At 49.0% G+C, this 20,363-nt stretch overlaps 2 protein-coding genes and 1 long non-coding RNA gene across 6 annotated transcripts; 2 read left to right on the top strand and 1 right to left on the bottom strand.

The window, feature by feature from the left end:
• The first annotated feature begins 308 nt into the window (after positions 1-308).
• Positions 309-11,084, top strand: LOC130144374 (OX-2 membrane glycoprotein-like). 3 transcript variants are annotated; one of them, XM_056327937.1, is made up of 5 exons: positions 310-684; positions 1,670-1,819; positions 3,444-3,779; positions 8,803-9,114; positions 9,657-11,084. In XM_056327937.1, exons 1-5 carry the CDS (start codon positions 675-677, stop codon positions 9,986-9,988), a joined length of 1,140 nt encoding a protein of 379 aa, XP_056183912.1. In that variant the 5' UTR covers positions 310-674; the 3' UTR covers positions 9,989-11,084. The 3 variants fall into 3 exon arrangements, with proteins under 3 accessions (XP_056183910.1, XP_056183912.1, XP_056183913.1); XM_056327938.1 differs by having other exon boundaries at positions 311-1,819; positions 9,657-9,802; positions 10,718-11,084; XM_056327935.1 differs by having other exon boundaries at positions 309-1,819.
• Positions 11,085-11,936: 852 nt separating this feature from the next.
• Positions 11,937-19,851, bottom strand: LOC130144377 (uncharacterized). Its single transcript, XR_008820101.1, has 2 exons — positions 19,780-19,851; positions 11,937-12,618 (listed from the first exon to the last, which is right to left on the bottom strand). It is a non-coding gene; the product is annotated as an uncharacterized LOC130144377 (long non-coding RNA).
• On the top strand, positions 13,901-19,138 carry LOC130144373 (uncharacterized). Of its 2 annotated transcripts, XM_056327933.1 has the most exons (6): positions 13,901-14,913; positions 15,751-16,089; positions 16,380-16,664; positions 17,410-17,512; positions 17,730-17,850; positions 18,469-19,138. In XM_056327933.1, exons 1-6 carry the CDS (start codon positions 14,760-14,762, stop codon positions 18,733-18,735), a joined length of 1,269 nt encoding a protein of 422 aa, XP_056183908.1. In that variant the 5' UTR covers positions 13,901-14,759; the 3' UTR covers positions 18,736-19,138. The 2 variants fall into 2 exon arrangements, with proteins under 2 accessions (XP_056183908.1, XP_056183909.1); XM_056327934.1 differs by lacking the exon at positions 16,380-16,664.
• Positions 19,852-20,363: the final 512 nt, after the last annotated feature.

The raw sequence follows: 20,363 nt of genomic DNA, 5'->3' as shown, positions 1-20,363 counted from the left end.
AAGTTCTGCTCATCTTTTGTTTCAAAATTGTGGCAGAGCTAAGGTGAGGGCACCAGCAAAGCCTGGAATGAATCTTTGCATAGGCCACTCGTGCCCTGCTAGGAGGCTTTGGTGCAAAAAGATGTAGTTTCAAGAAATCTTCAACACTTTTTTTCAGTTTGGGAAGTTCTGGGAGGCTGATAACAAGAAATTAAATATCTGCTTATGAATCTCCATTTCGAGGCTGGTAGTTTTCCCTCTGACTTGGTCCAGAGCCTGTCAGAGCTATTTACATTGCTTAATAGCTGTCAAATGGTCTAGCAAACCCCACAAGAATGGGTTTTCACTGATTTCTCATTTTGATGGGGCCAGAATGCCCTTCCAGAAACCTTGTAGGAAAATGCGACCATGAAAATAACTCAAAGAAAGGAAAATGAGATGTGCTACCTCAAAGGAAAAAGAGAGTAGTATGAAGCAATTGCCATTTGCAGAGTGATGGGAACAAATTATTGAACCTACTCAAAACCACATTGGAAATGTTTCTTTAGAGGAATAATGATACTTGAGATGTATCTATTTTCAGATAATTAATTACAGCTCGGGAAGAGAGAAGGCACTGTGTATGTGAAGCACGTCTGAGAAATTCTGTTGGCGCACTGTGCCTTGGGCCCGTCGGCTTGCCTCAACCTATTTGCATGATTCAAGGTTAATCTGCACAGCAATTCAACTCAAAGCAAAAACATTTTTCAATGCCATCATAGTCATGGGGAGTCGTAAGAACTTTCAGAACTGTCAGCCACCTAATCAGAAAGCAGAAACACGAAAGGCAAGTTCACCAGTACAAGTTTGATTAGCAAATGAGGTCTGGCTGGCTGGGGCTCCTGCTGCGCGGTGCGTGACCGACCCATGGGCTGGGGGTTTGCTTGGTTTCGGCTGTGAGATCCTAGCCAGCAGAAAGAAACACAGGTGTACTAGTGACAGAGCAAAAAAGGCACCAAAACAATGACTCAAACCAGCTGTGAGAGCTATTTTGATGTGGTGGCAGGTGAGAGTGGAGAAGAAGGGGTGCAGCTGTGGGGTGGCAGCGCTGGCTTTCCAAGGGACAGGGCTGGGGAAGGAGCATGGACACGTGGAGATGGGGGAACCTCACCGGAGGAGAGGGGAGACCAAGGCTGTGTTTTATCCCTGTGGCAACATATGACCCAACCCCTGGGTTGGGCGCTTGGCTTGCTCTGGTCTCTGTACCTGGAAATGGAGTTGCATTACAGCGGCAGCAGCACCTCCTGGGTCTGCACGGATTTGCACGTGGGGTGCAGACCCCTAACTGGGCCCTCTGGGTTACATTCTGGGGACATTTGTACTACTCATTGCAGCATGACTATTGACCGGAGTTCCTTTCCCTGAGCCCAGGGTGGCCTCTCCTTCTGTCCCCTGCAGATGCCGGGTGCTCAGCCAGCTTAGAAATCTGGGCTTGTATTTAGGCACTTGCAAAAGCTTAACCTTATGGGAAAGGCACCCGTGAAAAACCCAGCCTTGTAAGCCGTTACCCCTGTCCGTGCAGCAGCCCGGCTGGGAAACCTTCGGTTTCTGGCTCTGACATTTGTTGTCATGTCTCCCGAAATTTCTATTATTCAGCTGGGTGCTGGAGGGGCAGGAGGTTTTTATGAGGTGCCTCTTACCGTACGTGCAGGCAGGGGGAATGTCCCTAGAGCAGGAGCGAAGCGTATAAAAAAGGGGAAGCCGCGCTCAATGGATCAGTCGCTCGCTTGTCTCGCTGTGCGCACAGCTAAGATGATGGTCGCTTGTCTGCTCCTCTTCAGCATCTGGACCAGTGCATCAGGTAAGTCCCTTGTTTGTCTGTAACAGCCTTAGGGACCTGGGTGGCCCTGCCAGCTGCTGGGCGCTGCTGGGTGCTGCTGGGCGCTGCTGGGTGCTGCGCTCCCCGCCTCACACCCCCCCAGGGCAAGCCCAGCAGTGACAGGGGACTTGTGGCACCGCACTTGATAGTGAGGGGCTTCAGGCGTGTCACTGCCAGTTGCCTTGATGGCATCATCACCTTAATTTACCACCAGTGTATTTACACGCTGCAGACAGATGTGTGGATTTACTACAGTTTGCGAATCATGAGCCAGGCAAACGTCCAAACAGTCCGAATGACCTGCGTGACTGAAGTTTGATTTAATCTGCTCTTGTGGCTGGGATTTGGGTCAGAGTATGGCACTGATTTGCTTAATCAGGACAGAATTATCTGTAGTGCTGGACATGGTGCTCAGAGGTACTCAGGGCACTAAAAGCATGGGGGTGTTACGTTGGGTTTTGTAATTAAGGAACATGTAGAAAAGCCTGAATTTGTTCCAAATTAGCTTCTGCGGGCTTGCTTTGTGTTCTGCTTATGGCACTACCGAGCTCTGAAAAGCAAAATGACTGGCACAGCTTCATGGCTGGCTTCTTGGTGACCAGCCTGGCCGTGGCCATGGCCGTGGCGGGGGCAGCACCCCAGAGCGCTCTGTCGGGTGGGCTAGCCGAGTGTCCCTGGGCACTGCAGACAGCCTCATGCCTCTTTAAAGCCTGCAAAGAGATTTCCCTTGCTTGTAAATTGAATCATGTTTTCAGTGTGTAACTGTCCCTGCTGGTATTTCCCTTCTGCCAAAGTACAAAAATAAACTTTGAAAATTGCTATTGTGAGAGGACTGTGCAGCCGCGCCGTCACACCTGGGAGCATCCACTTTGCTTGCCTGTTCCCTTAATAGTTTTTCCACACGTGTCTGCGAATTGGAAGAGGAGACTGATTGTGATTGGTTTTTTTCTTTCCCCCAGAGACCTTTAATATCATGGCATCTGCGCTATGAAATTTTCTGTCTGTGAGCCTTCAGAAGGGTCTCAGCTGCTTCCCAGCTGCATGGCCTCAAGCCTGAGCTGGCAGAGCAGCTGTGGTTTGCTTCTGGTCCTCCCTACTCTGCTTTTTCCTTCTGGTTTTCTGTTCTGTTGTCAGTCTCTGATAACCGTGGGCACAAAACGTGTAGTGATACAAGTAATAATTTTTATCAGCTTTACTGGTTCGCTTCTCCCTGTGCTGCAGGAGGGCTCAGAGAGAGGTAATACACCGATCGGCGTGGGGGTGATGGCACGGCTGAATATTTAGGGAACCTCTCCATAGGTGCCCCTGTGAGATAAGTCTTAGCAGACAGAAATCACCTGCTGCAGACACCAGAGCCACCTGTCTCGGCAGCTCGCTCTGCAGCACAGGTATCAAGCTGGTGAGATTCTTTGCGTGAGAGGTGTCAGGGCCAGCAAAACTCTCTTTCAAGCTGTGTTTTAATTTTTTCCCTGGATGGAAGAGCAGAGAGACCCTCCAGAGCTGTTCTGCTCAGGAGCGAGGGCGAGGGGTTGCGGGGGGTTCTGCTGTGGGTGGGCTGCAGAAGGGTGGTGAGAAACGCTGAGTACAACAACTGCTTCTCCCCCAGGCTCCGTGCAGGTGATGCACAAAAAGGTCCAGGCGGTCCAGGCAGGTGGAAATGTTACTTTTGCATGCCGGTCGGTCACAGAAGAAGATGTGCTACAGGTGACCTGGCAGAAGGAGGTGGATGGGGCTGAAGACAACATAGCAACTTACAGTACCATGAACGGCCAAAAGATAGCAAAGGGCTATGTTGGCCACGTGAGCTTTGCCCGCAGTGAGCTACAAACCTCGGCCATCTCTCTTCATGGAGTCACCCTCCAAGATGAAGGATGCTACAAGTGCATCTTCAACATGTTCCCCTCAGGGCCTGCTACCGGCAGGATGTGTCTCAAGGTTTATGGTAAGGCATCATGACTGCGTATGGGCTGTCGTCTGGGGACCAAGTCATTTTCCCTGCAAAAATCCTTCCCTGACCACTGGTCATTGCTAAATTGCTGCGGGAAAAGTGGTTCCGTTTCCTTTCTGGCTCTCCCTCCCCCTCTGCTTTGACCTCTGATGGGAAACCAGCGTTCAACAGCTCTTTCATTTTCTTCTTCTTCTTCAAGTCAGCAGCGAGATCCCAAAGCTGCTGCGTAACTCACGACTTCCTCCAAGTTTCCCTGGCCACGTGCTGTGCTGCCAGCTGGCCACCATGGCCCCTGCACCCCTCTGCTGCCTTCCGCTGCTGCTCCCCCCTCCCAGGCCTGGAAATCAGGCACTTTTCTTCTTACTCTGCCTTCAGTCTTAAGAAAAATCTAAAGTATTCCAAAGGCAGAGAGGCATATGCGTGACCAGAGTATCCAGTATCAAAATGAGCTAGAGTAAAAATGACGGTAGCTGGGCTGGGCTCAGAAAAGAGATGAAAAAACCAGAAAGTTGAAACAGGGCGCAGCTTGTGGCTTTGCCACGTGAATACCTGGGGCACGTCGGTCTCACTTCAAGAAGTGAGTTAAAGCAAATCATGAGTCAAGACGGTAATACCTGACACCCCCACGTGAAATCATCAAACGGCAAGTATAGGCCGAAAGAGAGAAACAGATGACCTCAAAAGGAACCAGACAGAAAAGCTACTTGTCTTTTGAGGAAGGGTCTTGTTTTCTGCCTGTGAGAAAGTTATACGTGCCCCGAGGACACCTGGCTCGCGACTTTCTCATCGGTGACTCTGCTGTGGGGACACTGGCCAAAGATCAGGTCCCACGTGGGAAATATCGGTGCCTGGGACCTGCCACTGGTGGTATGACCCCTGCGGGGTTTTTTATTTATCCCTAGCACCTTCTGCTGGCAAAGACACAGACACAGATTTCCACACGTATATCCATGTGCCAGGAGTACTCTGCGTGGAAAAAAAGATGAGGGAATGATGACTTGGCAACAGGGGAAAGGGGAGGGGGGCTGATGGGCAACGTGAGGGAAAACCAATCCTGGAACAAAAGTTGTTTTTCCTCTTTCTTGGGAAAGCTCCTAGAGCAGAAAAGAGAAATTAGGAGAAATTCACTCAATATTTCAGATGCGAAGAGGAAGGTGTTCCTAAAGAGACCCAGCCCTGAGTCATTCAGTGGGTAAACACTGGAAAATACGGAAATGCCTTGCAGAGGGATCCCATTCTTGTTTATCATATAAATCTAAACACAAACTTAGATTTGCTTGGTTGTTGTTTTTTTTAATTGGAGTGGGAGAAATATTTCCCAAATCCTCCAGCCTTGTGGCTATGATTCATCCTTCAGCAGAGCACTTCAACAGAAAACCTTCTCAGATGGAAACACATGAACTGAGAAGATTTTCACTTCTCGTCAGCCCACTGCTGCTGCCAGGGGCTGGCTCAGGGGGGTCGTTGTGGTCTCCCCAAAACGTGCTTTATCGAACATGTCCTGGAGGGTCACCATGAATAGCTAAGCGTTCGGCACTGTGCCAGAAGATTTTGGTTCACATATGGTGTATTTTATCAGAGCTAATTTATTGTGGTGCTACTTAAAAGCTGCAGTCTACTCCCTTATTCCCCCACTCATAGCAATGGGAACCACTTGTGTGAACAAGCGCAGAGGACCCCCCAGGATGGTGTGTGAAGCCAGCAGGAATCTCCCAAGACTCAGGGATTCAGGGCAAGGTGAGCAAGCCGGAGTCACCAGATGAAAATGAAAGGCTGCCACATCTCTGCCCTCACAAGGGGACTGCCAGGGAGTTTACAGGCTGGTAATTGCCGGATTACCCCAGCCGTCACAAGGGGGGCTCTTCCAGGATGGGCACCGTCACGCCATGGTGAGGGGAAGTGAAGCCCTGTAAGAACTGGATCCAACACTGTGATGAAAGAGACGGGTATGACTGCAGGAATCTCAGACCTGCCTGGCTGAAAGCAGCAAACTCAAGAAGCAGCAGAAATTTCCTACCCTGTAGCAAAACCCATTTTGAAACAGAATAGCTTCAAGCGTGCTTGGCGGGTCTCTTTTGAACAGCCTGCTCCCCTTCCCCCTCTGTTTTGCTTTGGAAACGTTTTGCTGACCTTCATTGCCAAAGAGGACGAGAATGAAACCCAGGAAGGGGCTTGAGTGAGCACGTACGGAGGCAGGGGGATGCGCCTCTTGAGAATGGGCAAGATTTGCTGGGTCACAAAATTCCCCAGGGATTTGCTGGGCTGTCTTCAGAGACCTTCTGCCTTCACTGTAGACAGCTCCATTCACCTGGAAGTCTCGAGCACAGCGGAGAAATGCCATCATTGTTTCTCAGACAGGGAAACCTAGGCACGGCGTTGCTGGTTAACAGCCATACGGTTGCAAAAGGCTTTCTGCCATCACAAGCCACATTGTAATTCCTGAAATTTTTTATCCATGTCTCTGAGACGACTGTCAAGCTTTTAAACATAAAAAGCTCATCGTGACCTGAAAACCCCCCTTTGATTACAGAAGGCCGTTAGAGATAATTAAAGCTGACGTACTTCACTAGGAAGTCCCTTTTTTGATTACTTGGGAACAATGCTTGGGAACAGCTCGAATTTGGGAACGTTTGCAGCACTGCTCTGCAAGAGCTACTAAAGCAAGTACTTGTGCACAGTATCTCTTGTGGGTACTTTTTCACTGGGAACAAATATTTTGATGAAAGGAGGAGCAGCAGCTAATTTCAATGTATGCATCAGGTATCAACGGTGGGCACACACTAACGAACAGTGTAGCAGGACTTCACTGCAAGAGCAAGCGCTTACAGGTTTTGACTGTGCCATCTGTTATAGACATTTGCTAAGGGGAAGCTCATCCCTGCAGGATTTTTTTCACAAAAATCATTCCTTGGTGTCCAACGTGAGAAGAGAGAGAACTGCTTAGTCAGAAGAAGAGCAGATGAGGAGCGCATGTGTTCCTGCCAAGGCACTAAGCAATTTTGCTCATCCCCTCTGGAAACATCTGTGATAGCTTTCCTTTACTGCTTTTGAATGTTGCAATCTAATATCTGAAGTTAATGCTGTAGGTGGAGATGTTATTTTTATGCATCCCGTGAGCAAAAGAAGAAGTTCATATATCAATCAAAACATAAACTGTTCGTGACACTTGTATTTTCATACATGGGAGATTTTGAGAAGTTCCAGCTGAAATCCCCCTACACACTTTTCTTGTTGCTCTCAGAGCAACACTAGTGGGTTTCGTCAGTTCTGTGGGGTTTGAATTTCTGTCTACAGGTGATGCACAAAATGAGAAATACCCACTTTTTTTTTTTTTTTTTTTAGGCAGGCACAACCATAGTAAATAAATGAGGTCTAGCCATTTAAAAAAAAAAAAACCAAACCAAAACACACACACATGCACACAGGAAGATGGTATACAATGTTTTCCTTCCACCCTCTGGCAGTTATGGCTTGGAGGATCCAGACAACCTCATGAGATGCATCTGGAATTGTATCAGGAGGTTGTAGGCACCATTATGCATCTGGCACAAGCCTTTTCCCCGTTTCACAGGATCATTTGGTGTCTGCTACATCTCGTTCATATGCATATCTTTGTTTACCTCCCAAAAGGAAAAAGAATCGTTTTTTCTTAAGAAGAATAAACAGATATTTTTGGTTTTTTAAAGGTAAGATCACTAAATGACAGTGATATGTTTGGTAGTGTTGAGACAAAAATTAATTTCTGCATAAATATTGCACTGATCGTTGTTATTTTTGCTACGTAAATAGAAAAATACACATGGAATACTACTAAATATAGCAAGAATACTTTTTTAATCAGAGGGCATTTGTATTAACTCAGAGTTGAATTAAACTAGAATTGCTACCGCACTGAAGTGGTTAAAAATGTAATATTCTCAGAAATGAGGACCTAGAAGTAGAGTGTGGTTTGGACCCCTGCGCCGCCAGCACATGCAGTGAGGCAGAAGGCAGGCTGCAGAGCTGCCACACGGAAACCTGTGGACCGCACGCCCACGCGGAGCTATGCGCCTGTGTAGATCTTAGCCTGAGCAAACGGAGGCTGTTAGACCGGCTTTGAGCAGGGGCTTGGACCAGGTGACCTCCAGAGGTCCTTCCTGACATGAATTATGGTACGATGTTACGGCCCAGGAATAAACAGGTGATTTTCCACAGGGGATAGATGTGTCCTTACGCCTTCAGATCTCCCCTGTAGTTCTACCCAGGTTGAAAGCAGCCTCCTGCACTCCTCCCCTCCCTGTATTCCTTGCAAATACGGTTTCTATCAGCAGGAATCAACAAGCAAGGCTTCACGTGAGTGAGTAAGCGTGAATGGTGCCTGTAGTTCATCGTTCTTGCTGACTAAGACTAGGCGTGACAGCATCCGTAAATCTCTAGGGTGAGAGAGAGTTCAGAAGAAATGACCTTTACTGAAGGTTTTGAGGGATACCATGATGCCCCCAAAACACAACACCAGAGGGAAGAAAGTTGAACAAGCACAAAACCTCCACAGGTGAAATCTTGTGGCATAACCACATACAAATTCACTGTTACTGTGTTGCATAAATAGATGCATTAAGTCCTTTGGTCCACAAGTCAAAGAGCAATCAAGCTAATGCTGCAGAGGCATTTAAAGGAAAAGAACAAGAATTTTGGCTCACTGAAGCAGTTCAGCCCTTTCAGAGGGAGGACAACATGTGGTTTCACGGTTTCAGTACCTGTTGCTTTTTACTTGCCCATAGTCACCACTTCTCAACACCGCTGCCATTAATAACAGAATTGAAATATGGATGCTTCTACCCTCTTACCCTTTGTTTTTGCTAAGCTCTTCATTTCCAGACCACTGCCTGAACACTTCCATGTTTATTTGTCACTGCCAGGGCTTTGGGGGAGGGGGAGGCAAGATTAGATATCAAGGTTGTCCTCTGAGATAATGGCAAACGCTCTTTGCTCAAACATGAGCAGAAAGTAACAGATTTTGTCAATTTGTGTTTTACAGTCATCTCAGACCCCAAAGTGGAGGCGAAGCTTATATCCAGTCCAGACAAAGCTGAGGGCTCTGAGAAAGTGGTGAGGATGAGCTGCTCAGCAACAGGGAAACCAGCTCCAAAAATCACCTGGCGCCTTCCCAGCATCCTGCAGCAGAAACCAAGGGAATACCACGTCAGGCTCAGCAACCAGACCGTGACTGTCATCAGCAATTTCACTCATGCCCACTCCAAAATCCTCCAGGAGTACCCCATCGCCTGCATGATCCAACACCCTGGTTTAAACGTGACCCTGGTCCTGCCCACGGAGAGCCTGATGCAGGGTCAGTATGTAGCTCTGCTCCTGCCCTGGAGTGGGGAGGAGACAATGAAACACCTCCTGGGGTAGATCAGGAAACCCCTCAGAGGGTTGGGAGCAGGTGGGGAAGGCACCTGGAAGAGCAAAGAGCAGCCGAGGCTGGGCTTGGGAGAGATGGAGGAGGTGCTGGGGAGCATCCAAGACACCCTGGGATATGGCACACAATGCCTTACCGCTCATCGGGTCTCCCACACACCACCATGTGCCCCAGCCTCCCTGCCTCTGCCAAGGACTCGCAGGGTGTCTGTGTCACACAGCCTGACACACCCCAAGACGCGCCGGCTTTGGGTGTCCCAGAGGAGCTGGGTGCCACATGCCTACCTGTGGAATCAGGCCCCAAGCACAGGTCTGCTGGCGGTGCCACTGGTGGCCATGCTGGTATGGGCTCCCAGTAGCCCCTCTCCACCCTGTCTCACCCCAGTGACTGGCGAAGGGATGTCTGGAATGGGTTGGGGATTGGTGTATTTTCTTTGTGCACAAACTGAGTACCCGTTGCTTTGCCCACAGGTCCGGACACCAGTGTGGCACTGGCCGTTGCCATTGTGGTGGGGCTGTTGGTCTCCCTGACTTCCCTCTTCATTCTCAGCTGCCTCCTCCACCGCTGCTTCAAGCACCTGTGTGACCCGGAGAGAAACCCAGACCAGCCGTGCTGGGTAGGTCTGCCTCTCCCTGGGGTGCTGCAGGGCTCGCCCCCACCGGTCACGGGGCTCGACACTGGGACCCGGCTCTGCCCTGCCACCCCAGGGCTGGCTGCAGGCTACCCAGCGCGGGCTGCGGCGGGGCTGGAGAAGGACGAAGGGATTAGCCCCCAGCCAGATGGCTGGGAAGGAGAAACCTGAACATAATTAGCCAGGTTCATAGGCGCCCAACATTGACGACAGCTAGAAAACGTTCACTTTCTCAATGGCAAGGCACGCTGCGGGAGAAGCGTTGCTCTGTTCCTATATTTATGCACAAAATAGCTGTGCAAGAAGTGGCCATGCCCTTGCACTTTTCTTCTGCAGCTTCCTAAAATAACTTCCCCCTGGCATGGCCAGCGCAGCTTGTGGAGGAAGCAGCTACAAGGACGCGTCTCAACCAAAAGGGGTTTTAGAGGAAGAGCGTGCCTCTGGAGGAAAGCCCAGGGTGCCGTGCTGTGCCAGGGGCTGAGATGCTGCTGGCGGTTCGCCGAGGGCATCCTGATGCAGGGGGTGCAGGACGCAAGCTCAGGGAGAGGGCAACCCCGTTGAGGTGGCATTGTTTCAGGAAAATCACAGCCCAGCGCTGAAGGCACCTCAGCCTTCTCGCAAGATACACCTAGAGCATGCACCCTGACTTTTGATGAGTGTTTTGGAGAAAAAGAAGCAGGGGGAGGAAACGCGATACACGTCTCCCCTGGGCGCCATGCCTCTAGGTCCAAGCTGGAGCCTGCTGGGGGGTTTGCAAAGTGAAAACTTTAGTCACCCCTCACACAGAAAGATGCAAGGACCCATTTGCTAACATGGATAGCCCGGATCTTCACCCCTGCACTTCAAACATCCACATATTTTGAAGAAGGAAAAAAAAATCAACAACCTCTCTCCTGTTAGGTCCTTCCTGCCTGTACCAAGGCCAAGAAGTGTGGGCAGTACAGAGCTGCGGGCGGGCAGGCTCCCGCGGTGCCCCCCGGCCCCAGGACACCACTGAACACCTGAGCAGCTGCCCGCCTTTCACGTGTGAGAGAAAAACTCCTTCCAACAGCACCTCGGGCTTCCAAGCAAACCTGCTGTGACCTACTCGAAGATATATATGGAAAAGGACAATTTATATATAAAATATCTATTTATTTATTTATACTATATTATTGCTTTTTATAGAAAAAAGCTGTATTTATTTGATACTCAAGCTGGCTGCATAATGAAACCCCTGTTTTGTGTTTTCTGGGGTTTTGAACATTATATTTATTCCTTTCTGGTATTTTAATGTTGCAAATTCAAAACTGGGTGAGGGACTGTCTGAAACAGGGCAGTGTTTTGTTGGGGTGCTGGGCTGGGAGTTGTGGCTGACGGTGCCACAAGGGAGCCCTGCCAAGGAGCTGGGGTGCAGGAAACCCATGGAGCAGCCTAGCACCCTGCTCTGAGCTCCAGGTGTCAAACCTGTGCCCCAAAGGCCACGAGAGATCAGGCCAAGACCGCAGCCAGCCTGAACTTGTAACCCAGATGCCAGGAGCAACAGGCTTCAAGCCAGGAGTCATCAGGCATGAGGAAGTTGCTAACTCCAGCTTCCATCAGCTTTTCCTAGAAAGTAACACAAAAGCCAAGAGTAGGTACATGTTTCCTTCTCCCCTCTTCTACTGCAGTTTCCACAGCCTCCTTCTTAATTTCCCTGATCCATCACAGCTGCCTTGTGTCTCCAGGAATCCCACCTGCCTGCAGGAGGCAGTGGGGAAATAAAAGGGCAGTTGGAGGGGCAGCAGGCTGTCTGCTGGGTTTTGTGTATGTTGTGGTTTAGTGGCAGGTGAGTGCAGTGGGAAACAGGAGGCTGGAAAGAATGAGGGAGGTGGACACTCTCTATGGGCAGATACACCTGACCACAGGGTAACAAGTGTTACCTATTGTTAAAATTCATTGCTGATAACCTGTCAGTTCTCCTGTAATGCCCTGAATCCTGACCTACACCTGTGAAATCTTTCCTTGTAGACCTAGGGAAGCAGAAATGAGCCCACCCAGCTGGTGTGGTCGTGTGGGTAGCAGGAGGACAGCCAGTGCAGGCTGTTTACTCTTCTCTTGCCTTCCTGGAGCAAGTGCATGTCATCTGTTTTTTCCTCACTCCTCTATTTCAAATGTGCATCCCAGATGAAGCAGGCTTCAGGTTGCATTCAAAAAGCCAAGTAACCTGAAATGAAAGCAAGTGGGAGAGCTGAGAATTAATAAAGCCAGTCCTTGTCATAAAAGGCTTTTTTTAGGCTCCCTAATGCTTAGTAATAGCACAGCTGGTGAGTGCAGGGAAAGGGGAACTGGCTGCAACTGTCACAATAGGGAATTTTTCCCCTGAGCCCCATAATTATCAAAGAAGGAAACCACGTTTTCTTCAAGCTTTCCTGTCATTGCAGCTTGATTTCCCCCTCTTCTGTGAAGGAAGGGGCTGGGGGAGAAGTAGGTTTTCCCCTGGGACAGTGTGGGGCAGGATGCAGGCAGGGCTCAGCCCCTGGCACTCAGCATCAGCCCTTGCTGCTCAGAGGGGCCACACTTGTACTTCAGGGGGTTTTGGAGAGCGGTGGTTCTTTCTGAGTTTCAAAAATGCTTTCCACTACTGTTTAAACTGATGGCTCTTTTTATATGTATAAAAAAACAAAAAAAAACCAACAAAAAAAAAACACCAAAAAAACCACCAAACAAAAAACAACAACAAAAAAAGAGAAATTAGCCTCTTGCAGAAACAGGGAGCCTGGGCATGGGTAATGAAAAGAACTTCCAGAGAGAAGAGAGAAAGGCACCAGTTGGCAAGAAACCTCTATCAATCAGGAAGGTTGCAGAGCTTACGTATTATTATTTTCTACAAACTGACCACCGGGAGTGAGGGAAAGCACGGGTTGGAGTCAGGCAAGTATCCGTTCACATGTGGGATTGTAATTTCTTTTACTGTTCAGCTGTATGTTGAAGTGTGACAAGCTCTCCAAGGTTTCTGCTTACGAGGACGTAGGGACTAGAGGCTGAGCGAAAGGGGAGGTGTGGCAGCTTACAAGCAAAATGCTGGAAGGACAGGAAGATGTTTTCCAATTGTCTTTGACAGATGGCAACGAGAACAGCAAATGACATCCGAAGGCAGAGCACCTGAAAGCAGCACATGTCTTTGCCTGCGTGTCATGCAAAGCCACCCACGACATGTGACGCCGTGAAACGCTCCACCATGGTGCTGCGGAGTTTGGCTTCATGTAGCTACGCACCGAGCGTAAGCTACAGAGTGTGTGTAACTCGCTGCCTGTTGGCTGGAGCGCAAAGAGTAAGAAATCCATAGAAAGCACCTTTCAGGGAACAAAAGAGCACGTGACTGAGGGGATCAGGAGTTTTTACTGTGGGTGAATAACACCCTAACTGCTGTTCAGGGTCTCTGGGTGTGTGTGATTGTCTTGTGCTTCTCTGCCCAGTTACCTCTGTGAACAATTTAGCAGCAACTCTTTGGAGGTTTTGTTTCCAAGGGCTTTATGCAGTTATTCAGTATTGATTTTAAAAACCAGTATCTAAGCTCTGAAGTGTAGCAAATTTTGACAAGGTCCTGAGAAATAAAACTAAAGCCAGAAAGCAATTAGGGCTGAATGGACTGTTCCCTTTTCCTGTTCCAGGATGAGTGATACCAAGCAGGGTAACTTTGTAAGTAAACGGAAGCGGAGGATATTTTCAAAGCTTTGAAAGCATCATTCATCATCTTTCTGTTGCATAACCCTAGGGTAATGATTCATCTACCAGATACCACACCAGTAAATTTTCTTATGGACTCAGTCATGGAAGAAAATACAACCTTTTGGGTTTTGTTCAGTTTTCAGTACTGAGCACCTGCAAAACAGATGAAATATGAGAATCGCACTAATTGAGTTAATTTTGCGCTTTCATAAATGAGGCTACCAAACAAGGCCAATAAAAACCAAGGATATTTTTCTTTTGACTCTTAGTATACCAGAAATTACTCACATTTTGGAAGCCATACAAAGGGCCTCGTCATTTCTGCACTGCTTTTACTTTTGCTCATATAAAGCTGAGTGTGAAAGGAGCACTAAATTCTTTTCCAAGCTGTTTTGATCTGCTCGGCCTTGAAAGAAGCTACCTGAAATTTCTGGGAAGCCTCTGGGAATCCTCAGTCTAAGACCCATACACAATATAAACAGAGTTTTGACTTCCCTAATTCGTCAGAAGGTGCAGACCTTAGCCACTCTAAGAAAAAGGGCAGAAAAAGCAGCTTGTCTACCAAAAGAGCATTTGAAATCGTACATGAAAGACTAAAATGTGTTAAAAAGCTTGCAGGAAAAAAACCCTACACTTCTAGATTAAAAATTAGATTTTTATTTCAATGAGAATATCTTATTTAACATTATCCTTCACATAAACGACAGAATATACAGCATTGCTTTATAAACACCCAAGGTTCCTTTTTAGGCTTCAAGAAACTAACTTCCCTTGAACTTTCCTTGTCTACAGAAATGTAGCTATTCTCATAAGTGAGATTGTGGTGGGTTTTAGCTGCCCATCAGCTAAATAAAAGAAATAGCTTGCTTTGCCCCTCCTTTCTTCCCTCTCTGGCAGCCACCACCCGCACTTATGAGGAAGATCCCACAATTTACACCTTCTGAGGTGCAACTCCTTCTGATGGCACCCGCAGCAGAGCTCAGTAGCAGGGGGCTAACGAGGAGCAACACCAGGCTTTGCTGCTGATGGGGGCAGGGGGCGGAATAAAAGGCTGTGCTGTTTATTTCTAGTTCTGCCAGCTGGTGCGGTTGGTAGGGAACAAAGCTGTGCCGTTAACCTGCTCCTGTTAATGATTGACAAGGAAGTGCAAGCGGGGCTCCTGGCTGGTGCTCCCGGGCACCACTGCCCTGCTGATTGGCCTCCAAGGAGTTTTTAAAAACTGGGCGCCAAATCTTTAGCCTTTGTCCTGGACATGCCAGCCAGCCTAGAGAGATCCAGGGGCAAAAAGGGAACAAGCTTCCCTGAGCAATTGCTCTGTCCTGTGATGCTTTTTCCCCTGCTTTGCTGGGCTGAAATCTACCTGCTGCTGCTCTGTGAGGGCTGCCAGCTGGACAAGCCTGCGATGGGTGAGTGGAGCATCCTTTCCCTGCACAAGGTTAACTCTGGAGCAGCACCAGCCTTTCTAGGCAAGAAGAGAGAGACCCAGATGCCACCCTGACTGAAAAATACTAATTGGTAACTGGAACAGGAGCCAGTAACCTGGGGGTTGGTCAGCAGTGAAATGGGGAGATGCAGGTCAGAGAGGGTGCAGGGCAGTTTCCCTTTGCACTCCAGCTCTTTATTCAGCCTGATATTCCCCTCCTTTGCAAGTGTTGCTAAGCTTCTCAGCACAAGGGATGGAGCAGGTCTGCACTTCCAGCGCACGTGTCTGGGCGGTGCACGCTTCTGTTGGGAGAGGCTGGGGCAGGGGGACATTCCTCCACAGCCGTTTGTGCTGCCTCCCAGCTGCGGGGTGCCCTGGGCTGCAGGTGCGGTGAGGGGGAAAGCAGGGATGCTCTCAGGAGCCAAGAGGTGCTTTTGCTGGGTGGGTGCTGCCTGTCAGGTCCGTAGCGGACACCTCTGAGCTCTTGCAGACAAAGGCGAGCTAAGAGGCACTGGGAAGAAGCAGGCAGAGGGGCCACGGGCTTGAGTTTGCTGTGCTTGCTAAGAAGCCTGCCGGCCCTTTGTTCCACTGCTGCCTTCCTCTTCGTCGATGTGTACCATAGGCTAATGATGTGATGGCCACCCACGAGATCAGGGTGTCGGAGGTCTCCCAGTGTGCCACACGACCTCATGGTAACATTCCTTGCGCCAGTGTTCTGCAAGATGGGGACACTGTGACTGGATGCTTCAGGGCACCGTAGCCTTCCTTGAGTGAATCGCTTTTCATCTTGCTCTGATTTGGGGGTTTGCTTTGTTCTTAGGATTGATGGAACCTGTGAAATCTGATGGCATTATTGAAGCAGCCCTTGGTGGAGAGGCAAATTTCTCTTGCAACTTCTTACTCTCAATGGAAGTGTTACAAGTCACCTGGCAGAAGAGAATGGGGTCTTCCTTCCAGAACATAGCCACCTACAGCCCAAAGCACGGGCTGAGGCTGACAGAGCCATTTCAGAAGAAGGCACGTTTCATTACAGCAGCTGTGAAGGCCTCTGCTATCACACTCCAAAATCTCACATTTGAGGATGAGTCCTATTACAGATGCATTTTCAGTGTGTTCCCTCATGGCTCCTTCAGCAAAGAGATATGCCTCAACATCCAAAGTAAGTTTTCCACCAACACCTTCTCACTTTCTGGCACTCCGCACAGGCCTGATGTAGTCAGGAGGTAGGTGAGGCATTATCCCCTCCACCATGGTGAGACTTTTGATGCAGCAGCATCTCCTTGGTGGAGGGTCTCCAGAATTGCCACACTTTCCCTCAGAGGCGGTCAAGGTAAATAAGCCAGGAGATGCTTTTAGATAAGAACCTGCGTACAGAGAGGTGACTTGTCCAGCTTTGACCGTAAACTCAGCATGGAGTGTGATAAAAGTACTTTCTCTTTTTGCTCTCAGCAATTTCTGAGCTAACAGTGGAATATGATTTACACCTGCCCACCGAGGGTCTCTCCACTGCAGTCTGCTCAGCGACAGGAAAGCCTGCCCCCAGCATCACCTGGCTGAATGAGAGAGACCTGGATGGGTCCCCTGAAATACACCATGTCCAAAACTCAAACGGAACAGTAACGGTGGCAAACAGACTCACCTTCTCTTCCAACCACCTCCGTGCCTTGGCCTGCCTCCTTGAGCACCCACAGGGAAGGAAAATGAAGGCAGTTTACCTGGAAAAAAGAAGGGAAGGTAGGCTGAGTTTGTATGGAGAGGTGCAGCATGTAGTAGCAGGTGCTTAGGAAAAGATGTATAATTGTGGGAGTGCAGCTTGTACTTCACATAGGTCTCGCTAGACATTTTTCTGGGTGTTCAGACCTCATGCTAGATGAAGATTTCATAATCTGAAACCGTCCAGAAGATTCCTCCCTGTGGTACCTTTGTGTCTGTGCGGTGAGTGTGTGCATATATAAATATCTAATACATAGGTAGATTTGTGTGTACATATGTAGATATGTCTTTGTGTGTAGAAATATATTTCTACATGATCACTGATATAGAGCAGACACTATCAGCTCTCCAGCGGTATTCACAGCTGGAGGCTACCAACGGAGCAAGTCCCTGACTGTCGAATGCTGGGGAACAACATTTCCCATGGAAGATGTTGCAGGAAGTTGTCTCAGGAAGGATGGGTGACTTTCCTCACGATAAAATTTGTTCATACAGAAACACAAACAGATTAGGAGTAAAAATGCTGGGGTTTTGTTCCCCCAAAACCAGGGAAACGTGAGACATTGTCAGTATTGATTTCAAAAATAAAATAATTCCTCACCCACTGCAGTGTTAAATTGTTACACTGTTCCTTTCTCTCCTGCAAAGAATAAATGAGCACAAACTGATGAATGTTTCACTTCAGTCCAGCCTCTGGAAAACGACGCAAGAAACGTGTTGACAACGCTCTAGATTCTGTGTGAACTACAGTGCTTTCTTTTTGTAGGTGCTGAGACGAGCACAATCGTCATGGCAGTCTTAATAGCTGTGCTGTTCTTGGCAATCTTGATATATGGTGTCATGAGACTAATCAAGACTGAAAGGAAAAAGTAAGAATAATTTCCATTTTCTTGCAAATGACGTGGTTTGACTGTGTTCAGCTTGCAATTTGTCTTTCTGTTTCCTGATGCTGTTTTTATGTACCTGCCGCCGGGAATTATCCAGGTAGGAACAGCATCTTTAAAATAGCCAGATTCACTCTGAATGCCAGGAGGTTTCTAAGCATTATGTGACTAGTTAATGGCTGTTTATTTGTTTGTTTTTCAGACTGAACGTACGTAGTGTTTCCAGAACACCAAAAAATGAGAAGGGCTTACACCAAGACCTAAGCAATCAAGCAATGAGCCTGCGCACACTGAAGGACCAGAATGTTGCTTATCAAAGTGAGGTAATGCAGACTCCCAAGGCTTCCAGTAATTATTCACATCCTTCAAAAGCCTCAGCAACACTTTCCAGGAACATGAGAAAACCCTTCCATCGAGAGCTGGGGTCCACTCCTGCTGCCATGTCTTTGCTTCATGGGACAGCCACAGTGGAGAGATGACACCACCCATGCCCCACCTAACCTCTAGCAGTGCAGGGGGAGGCTGAAGGAGAAAAGTTAAGTCAATGGTTAGGTGGAAAGGCATGGAAAAGGTACTGGAAATTCCCAGGAGGGCAGATGGGATGTCCCTTCTGGTCAAAGACGAGGGAGCACTGCAGAGCTTAGGCACTGTAATCAGCAGCCTCACACAGATGTTTCCTAAGAAAAGTCTGCCCTGCCCTGCCCTGCCCTGCCAGTCACACAGGCATGAAGGAGCTCTGGGGGGTTGCTGCCATCCACAGACAAAACCAGTAAGTGACCACAGCTGGGACTCACCCCCACTTTCCTCTGACCTCCCACAGGTTTTCCTTGCAAGCTCTTGCTAGTCCTTTACTAGCCCTCTTGCCTTCTCGTCACTTCTCTCTGCCAGATAAGGTAGAGCTTTGTCACAGTTACCACACTGCTGTGCTGGGTCTTTTGCAGGAGCAGGCGCCAGGCTCCTCAGTTCACAAAATGCTGCAAGGTCTGAGGAGAAACCCGAGAGAGAAAAAAAGTTGCAGACGCTTGTTTTCAGAGGAAGCAGAGAACCTGAACACCAGCATCCACGTCATGGTTGGGAGCGGACTCATTGAGGACGTCAAGGAGCCCGGCTACATGCCTGTGAAGGTGGACAGAGAGGCAACAGCATGTGGGGCAGTCCAAAGAACACCCCGTGCCAGCTGCTCCTCAGCCCAGCGCAGGAAGGAGTGACATTAGCCTGTTAAAAGCCCACTTCCATGAGCCCAGAGGGGCCCAAGGGCAGGTGGGCACCCCACACTAAGGACTGGAAGGAAGGTGCACCTTGCCCCAGCCCCTTCCAGGGATGATCCAGGAGATCCTCAGCCCCAGAGCTGGGTGTGAAATCCATCCAGAGGAGCCAACACTGGAGTCCCTTTCAAACTGCGGGGGGTCACTGCCTAAAAGGGCACCGACACATGATGGGATGTAAGGGAAAAGCTTCTTTGGGTTGTGCAGGACTTATTACAGGATGCTTAGGAGAGGAACCAAAGGTGAGAAGGGGAGGAACTGAGGGGATCTAGGGATGCAAAAGCCTGGGAACATGGAGGGATAAAGGGCTTAAAGGGTCTGGTTGCACGCCCAGCACCTTGTCACCACTGTCTCTCCTGTCTTCTCATTAAACTCCATTTCTAACTCTGTTCCTGTGTGAGGCGCTTCCTAGCCAGTGTGCCTGTATGTATGGGGGCCCGGGGCCAGCAGCCAGCACCACGGGCTAGCGGGCACGCGTGCTTGGGTGCCAGCACCTAGGGAGGCCTGAGTGAGAGAAACCGAGTGCCAGCCACCAGCACGGAGCAGGGTCAGAGCCTGTGTGTCCCTGGTGCAGCACCTGAAGCGAGCGCGGTGAGCACCAGCAAGGATCAATCCAGACAAGCCGGTGAGTAGGTGACACCTCTAGGGATGCCTTTTGATGTTTTACAAGTAATAAGGCAGGAAGATCTGTGCTGAGGCTGCAGCAAGACCCATGGAATTGTATCGACAGCAGTATTTCAAAAGAAGCTATGTTTTTAAGGGCTCGAGCTGGAAAGCTTCCCCTCCAGCTCTGTATCGTTACACAAGGTGTATTAGAAATGTCCTTTCGATTATTTGCAAAGGTTCTTCTCACAGCCTGTGTCAGTGCAGCCTCAGCGCAGAGTGCCTTCTTGTGTAATGGCAGAGCAGCCTCTAGTGGGAGCCTGGGCATGGGTAATGAAAAGAACTTCCAGAGAGAAGAGAGAAAGGCACCAGTTGGCAAGAAACCTCTATCAATCCAGGAAGGTTGCAGAGCTTACCTATTATTATTTTCTACAAACTGATCACCGGGAGTGAGGGAAAGCACGGGTTGGAGTCAGGCAAGTATCCGTTCACATGTGGGATTGTAATTTCTTTTACTGTTCAGCTGTATGTTGAAGTGTGACAAGCTCTCCAAGGTTTCTGCTTACGAGGACGTAGGGACTAGAGGCTGAGCGAAAGGGGAGGTGTGGCAGCTTACAAGCAAAATGCTGGGAGGACAGGAAGATGTTTTCCAATTGTCTTTGACAGATGGCAACGAGAACAGCAAATGACATCCGAAGGCAGAGCACCTGAAAGCAGCACATGTCTTTGCCTGCGTGTCATGCAAAGCCACCCACGACATGTGACGCCGTGAAACGCTCCACCATGGTGCTGCGGAGTTTGGCTTCATGTAGCTACGCACCGAGCGTAAGCTACAGAGTGTGTGTAACTCGCTGCCTGTTGGCTGGAGCGCAAAGAGTAAGAAATCCATAGAAAGCACCTTTCAGGGAACAAAAGAGCACGTGACTGAGGGGATCAGGAGTTTTTACTGTGGGTGAATAACACCCTAA

This window comes from Falco biarmicus, chromosome 2, assembly GCF_023638135.1.
Source record: "Falco biarmicus isolate bFalBia1 chromosome 2, bFalBia1.pri, whole genome shotgun sequence".
Classification (NCBI taxonomy): Eukaryota; Metazoa; Chordata; class Aves; order Falconiformes; family Falconidae; genus Falco; species Falco biarmicus.
This window is presented reverse-complemented; position numbering and strand designations above follow the sequence as displayed.